Source organism: Oryctolagus cuniculus, chromosome 3 (assembly GCF_964237555.1).
Source record: "Oryctolagus cuniculus chromosome 3, mOryCun1.1, whole genome shotgun sequence".
Lineage (NCBI taxonomy): Eukaryota > Metazoa > Chordata > Mammalia > Lagomorpha > Leporidae > Oryctolagus > Oryctolagus cuniculus.
Genome location: NC_091434.1, coordinates 60,809,600 through 60,815,971, shown reverse-complemented (window position 1 = coordinate 60,815,971; position 6,372 = coordinate 60,809,600). Strand labels below are relative to the sequence as shown.

Genomic DNA, 6,372 nt, shown 5'->3' with positions numbered 1-6,372 from the left:
GTCGTGTTTATTAGGGGTTCTGTGGGCTTCCTGTACTAGGATGTCTCTGTCCTTCTCCAAACCTGGGGAGTTCTCTGCTAGTATCTCACTAAAAAGGCCTTCTAATCCTTTCTCCCTCTCCATGCCTTCAGTAACTCCTAGAACCCGAATGTTGGTTTTTTTAATAGTATCCTGAAGATTCCCGACAATATGTTTCAGATTTCTAATTTCCTCTTCTTTTCTTTGGTCTGACTGTATCCTTTCCTGTTCTCTGTCTTCTAAGTCCGATATTCTCTCTTCTGCTTCACCCATTCTGTTTGTAAGGCTCTCTATTGTGTTTTTCATTTGATCTATTGAATTCTTCACTTCAGTCACTATCACAGTTTCCTGTTGTACTAGTTGTTTCGTTTCATTTTGATTCCTCCTTAATATTTCATTTTCACGAGAGAGATTTTCTATCTTGTCCATTAAGGATTTGTGTAGTTCAAGAATTTGTTTTTGAGAACTTCTTAATGTTCTTATCAATTTTTTGAGATCTGCTTCTTGCATTTCTTCTATGTCATCATCTTCATAATCTTGAATTGGGGTGTCTTTTTCATTTGAGGGCGTCATGGTGACTTCCTTGTTTTTATTACCTCGGTTTTTGCGTTTGTTATTTGGCATATTGGAGATATTTGGTTTCTTCACTGTGGTGCTTTTTCTTGTTATACTATGACTCTAGATTAAGTGGACTATCTGTTTTTGATGGAGCCTTAGGGCTTGAGATGGGTGTGGCCTGAGAGCTCTGTTTGGTGTGCCAAAGGTGACACTCCCAGGTTAGGCGTGGTAAATCTCTCTCTCTCTCTCTCTCTTTTTTTTTTTTTTTTGATTCAAAAGGGAAGTAATTCCACACAGCTGAACGAAGTTGGAGGTAGTTAGCAGGCAAATGATATACCCACAGGAGCCAGAGATGGGAAGCTCTTTCCCAAGAACCACACAGGGAATCTGTTCGGCCCTCAGAGTGGGCTCAAATTCTCCTTCAGCCTCCCACTGGGTTGCCAAAGTTACGGAATTGTAGCGTCTCTGGAGAGTGCTCACGTGAATTCCGTGAGTTCTCTCCCCCACCGTCTCTTTTTTCACAGTCTCAGTTCAGTAGCACCACAAATTTACTAGCTCCTAATCTCCTGTTAATTTGCCCCGCCCAGAGTCAGGTTTTTCTGCTAGGCTCAGGGCCGGTGCAGACCTGAGGTCGCTCTGCTTATGACGTATGTCCAAGATGGCGCCTGCTCTTTGTCTTGCTCGCCCTTGAGAGGTGAGCGGAGAGAGAGAAACCCGTGTCCGTACTAGTCACCCTTTTTTCTCTCTCTCTCTCTCTTCCAGTTAGCCTTGTGAACTTCCCCCCCCGGGGGTCGTTCCCTCTAGTCTCCTCTCTCCGCTTGCCTGCCGGTGTCTCGGGCTATTGAGGTTCGGCTCACCTCGCGTTCCAGCGCTGGTGTGTTGAGTCTGCCGCTGATGTCCCGAACTGTGGGCTCCCACGCTCTCCACGCAGGTCCGCTGTGAGTCACGTGTTCCGGAAGAGTTTCTTCTGCTGTTTCCTCCCCTACTCTTCCTTGAACCTGCAGTATCTCCACTTTTATTAAACTATCTCTCCCCAGACTATCAGTGTGCTCCCTTCCTATTCCGCCATCTTGCCTCTCTCTCCGAAAATTTCAATTCTTATGAACTGTTTATGACACATCTACTAAAATTCAATATAAATTACTTTAAATTCTCAGGTTTTTCTCCTTGCATTAGAATTGGATCACTGCTGTCATGATGTCTTTTTTACAAAAGTCTATTTGTAAAGGTATGACAAACTCCAAGATCACACTTCCTTCTAACTCTAGGTGGCAAAAGATGCCGTAGCTAGGTGTCCAGATGTTTGAATAGGAACTGAGTCAAAGGCATCATCTCTGCAGGCACCAGGAGCAGCTTGCTTTTTGCCAGATTTCTTAATTCCACCTGTGGCCAAGGGGCCTCTCCCAATGGCCTTAGCTTTCAGCTTTCCCAGTTTCTTCTGCTCCTCCCTTTGTTTTGGCTTGAAAGCCTGATCCTCCTCACCCATCTCCTTGGCCTGCCTCTTGGGCTGTCTCAGGGGCTCCTTCTTGCTGCCCTCCCGGCCAGACATGGCACCTGCCCTGTCAGTATGTCTTGTAAGTACATTTGTGGATAGTGGACTCAATTTTGTGTTCATGAATTCTACATGTTATGCATAAACTTGTCCATTGAAAATATGCTTGTTGAAGCTGTTAATTTTAGTTATGCTATTCAAATAGCCTTTACTGGGTCCTAAAGCCAAAATCAAAATCATTATTATATATTTGTTTGCAACTTACAGTAATCTAAAAAATGAAACTATATATTTTAGCTGCATTAAAAGTGGGAGAAAATGTAATCAAGTAAGTTGTTTTGGAAACCTTTATTTTTGTATTTGGCCAGGCCTCATCTATCACCCTAAGCTTTTCTATTTTTCTCACTTAAGCTTTAAACATATAGACTAATTCTTGTGTTTTATTTTTTTGTTCCTGTTTATCTATTGAAATTCCCCTTCATGAATATTCTGTTTCATTAGGAACCCACATCATAGCTGCCTTGCCTTGGTAAGAAAACCTGACCAGGAGCGAACCATGCACAGTTGAGACAATGGGTAATTGTGGTCCTCGGGTGATTGTGGGTACTTGAGATTAGAGCCTGAGGTGAGAGCTGAGGAGGAGGTAGCTGTGCTGGGCCATGCTCACCAGGATGCTGGTGAGAGGGAGGGAGTGAAGGAATGGGTGACTGGTCTGTGAGAGACTCACAGAGATGCCTTAGCTCCTGTCCTTCTGGTTCTGCTTCTGAAATCCTTGTGCCCTGATTATTCTTCATTTCCCGGCTTTGAATGCCCATGGAGCCTGTGTGTTTACCTTTTTGGTAAACCCTATTTTAATTAAGTTTGACTTAGAGGATTTTTATTTCTTGTAATTTAAGCATAAAGATGTTTTCACATTTTTTTCCTGATGTATCTATTTCTCTAAATTAATCTTTAGTTCTTAATCGTATTGGATCTCGTTGGTTTTAATTAAGTTATAATAAGATCATCACAACTCTAACGCTAGATTTTTTCTTTGCCATTCAATACTTATTTTCTGGGATTTTATACCATATTTTAAAGTAATATTGAGCCAGCACCGCGGCTCAGTAGGCTAATCCTCCACCTGTGGTGCCGGCACTCCGGGTTCTAGTTCCAGCTGGGGCGCCAGATTCTGTCATGGTTGCTCCTCTTCCAGGCCAGCTCTCTGCTGTGGCCTGGGAGTGCAGTGGAGGATGGTCCAAGTGCCTGGGCCCTGCACCCACATGGGAGACCAGGAGGAAGCACCTGACTCCTGGATTCAGATCAGTGCAGTGCCAGCCATAGCGGCCACTTTGGGGGTGAACCAATGGAAAAAGGAAGACTTTTCACTCTGTCTCTCTCTCACTGTCTAACTCTGCCTGTCAAAAAAATAAATAAAGTAATATTGAAATTTTATTGCATTCTTTTAAATAATTTATCCTTATAAATTCTATAAAAATGACAAGCTTACAGGCATTTTACAATTCTAAAACTTGTGTCACAGATAATAATTTTAATATCTTTAATTAGTAATTTTTTACCATTGCTGACACTTTATTAAATGAGCCAAAGATCAATGTCCATGTGCCATTGACATAATAATCAGTAATATCTGTGTAACATTATACAGATGGTTAACAGACTTTCTTCCATCTTTTCCAGATTTAGTGTATGTAGTGATAGCTATTTTCTGCCTTCTCATTTGATCTTCCAAAATTAAAGGTACATAGGCTTAAATGTGTGATATTTCACCTTATGCAACATAGAATAATGTCATATTCTGCAATAATGAAGCCAAGTGGGATGTTAAGATTTTAAGACTAAAAAACAAAACAGGCAAAACAACTTAAGATCAAAATAGCATGGAACATTGTTGACAAGGCATGAGCTCAGTTATTTTTTATTTGTTAAACGTTTACAATAACAAATAGGTTATTTTGAGAGGTCAGCATTCTTTATAAATGGGACATGAACAATAATTCTGCTCTTTCTCTAAAGACTACATTTGAGTTATGTGAATTTATCTCACTTTAGAACTAGGTCAGCAATTCCACACCAGGAATAGTAGTACTCAGGAGAGTGGCACAACTTTTTCAACGTCGGCTGAATTGAAATTAAACTTAGACTTTACAGAGATTGTCTTTTTGAAAGACAATAGAGCCAAGGAAATAACTCAAATAATCATTTTTATGTAAAACTTCACAGAAGATTTAAATTAATGAAAAATTAGCAAAATATATAGGAAAAAAGATTTTGTGGGGAAATACATACCTAAATAACTGATGCTTAAAGCTGGACAAATGTTTCTGAAGGTGTTTTTATGCAGGAAGATAATATGGTGTTGACTAGTTGTTGAGAGTATGAAACAGTATCAGATAATTGTGGGTTAAGTATTAAGTTTCCTTTCTTACTTTGTGACATTGGGTAAATAACTTGGTATCTAAGCTCTGATTTGCTTATCTGTGAAATGGGGATAATAATGACACTTCCCATCTATAGTCATGAGGATTAAATGAGATAAGGGTGGCATTTACCTATATTTAGTAACACCTAGTAAGTTGCTTGCTCTCAGCGAGAAACCTAGCTGATCATGGTTTGTTGACAGAGTGTTTCAAATCTGAATTTTAAAAGCTGTGTACCAATCTTTGTTCCTAATACATAAGAAGCTAACACAAAGTAGGTTTAACATACAATAAGTTCTTATTAATATCAGCTGTTAATATTATTAGGAAATACTGTGTAATAGTGTGATTGAGTGTAGAGTACAACAACTTGCAACAACTCTCATTCTGATTATTTTTGTGCACATGGTTTCTGATACAAGCTACATTTCATTATCTCTCAGACACTTGCCAATAGACTGCTTAGCTATGTACTTCTGGAGTGACTCCTAAAGATTAGATTACATTTTAATGCTTTTTTTTTTCTCTATTATGCATCTCCTCTTTTTTGAAATGTTTGCCGGCTACAATTAAAGTAATTACTGGTTTAGATTTAGATTTTAATTCCCTGAGTAATGTATTGAGATACTGTGCTGGTTTTGGTCATTCTCCATTTATATCTATATATCTTTATCTACATCTATGTCTTAACCACAATAATCTTTTTCCATATTATTTTCTCGAATATATTTCTATATGTTCTACACACACACACACACACAAATATATTCATGTCAAATAAGGAGGAAGTACTCATAACAAGATAGTTTTAATTTTTGAAAATAATCTTATGTTTATAACTAGTATTTATAACTTCTAATACCTATTCCCTTTGTTCTCAGCAAGAAACATAGATGATTGTCGTTTGATTGTGTCTCAAACCTGAATTCATAAAGATTCTGTGCCCCATTCTTTGTTCTGGTAATTTTGAATTTTTTAAGTGTTACACTGATTTTTTTTTATTATAAGAATATGTGAGTTGTGATTAGTGCCTTAGAAAATCTCCTGGGCCATGTGCCTCTCCACCCCACTGTGCAGACGCAGCATAATTGTGTTAGTTTTATATCACTGCATGGTGTATTACTAGAAACTTAGCACCTTAAAACCTCACACACTTAATATCTCACAGGTTCTATGGGCCAGGGGTTTAGCTATGGATTAGCTAGCTGCTCTCTTAGGGCCTCACCAAACTAAAATCAAGCTGCAACTGACAGCTGTGACCTCATCTGATGCTCAAGATCCTGCTTCAAACTCATTCAGATTTTTGGTTGAATTTGTGGTGTTAGGGTGCAGGTCCAGTTCACTTGCTATCTGTTAACTGGGAAATACAGGTTTACTTTTAGCTCCTAGGAGTTTCTCTTAGATATCAGACATGTTATCCTCTTATCTGACAGCTTATTTCTGCAAGTACAGAAAGAGAATCTTATTCCATTGAGCTGCAACTGAATCTAACATAATATAGCCTAATCAAAGCCATGACTATCTTGTCACACTCATAGCTATTACCTACATTCCATGATAGGGACTGAGGCAGGATTATAGAGACTTGTACTCCAGAGGATGGGAATTTGTGGGCTATCTTACAATTCTGCTAACTACAGTCTCTCCTAGTAGTCAAAATCAATCATTCCACACGCTATAGTAGGCTCCTTATTTGACTGCTGATTCCTGTCATGAGGAAGCATTCCCTCCTTGGGAGAGAAGATCTCTAGACTATACATCCAAAAATTGTGAAAATGGAAAAAAAAAATTTGCTGGTGTCTTATTAGGGGGTTATAGGGAGAGAAGCTACCCCATTCTCCATTTCCCATTCCCTTTTTTTTTTTTAAGATTTTATTTATTTAT

At 38.9% G+C, this 6,372-nt stretch overlaps 1 protein-coding gene across 1 annotated transcript; it reads right to left on the bottom strand.

The window, feature by feature from the left end:
* Window positions 1-1,840: 1,840 nt before the first annotated feature.
* On the bottom strand, window positions 1,841-2,125 carry LOC127491523 (translation machinery-associated protein 7-like). Its single transcript, XM_051848058.1, has one exon. It carries the CDS (start codon window positions 2,123-2,125, stop codon window positions 1,841-1,843), a length of 285 nt encoding a protein of 94 aa, XP_051704018.1.
* Window positions 2,126-6,372: the final 4,247 nt, after the last annotated feature.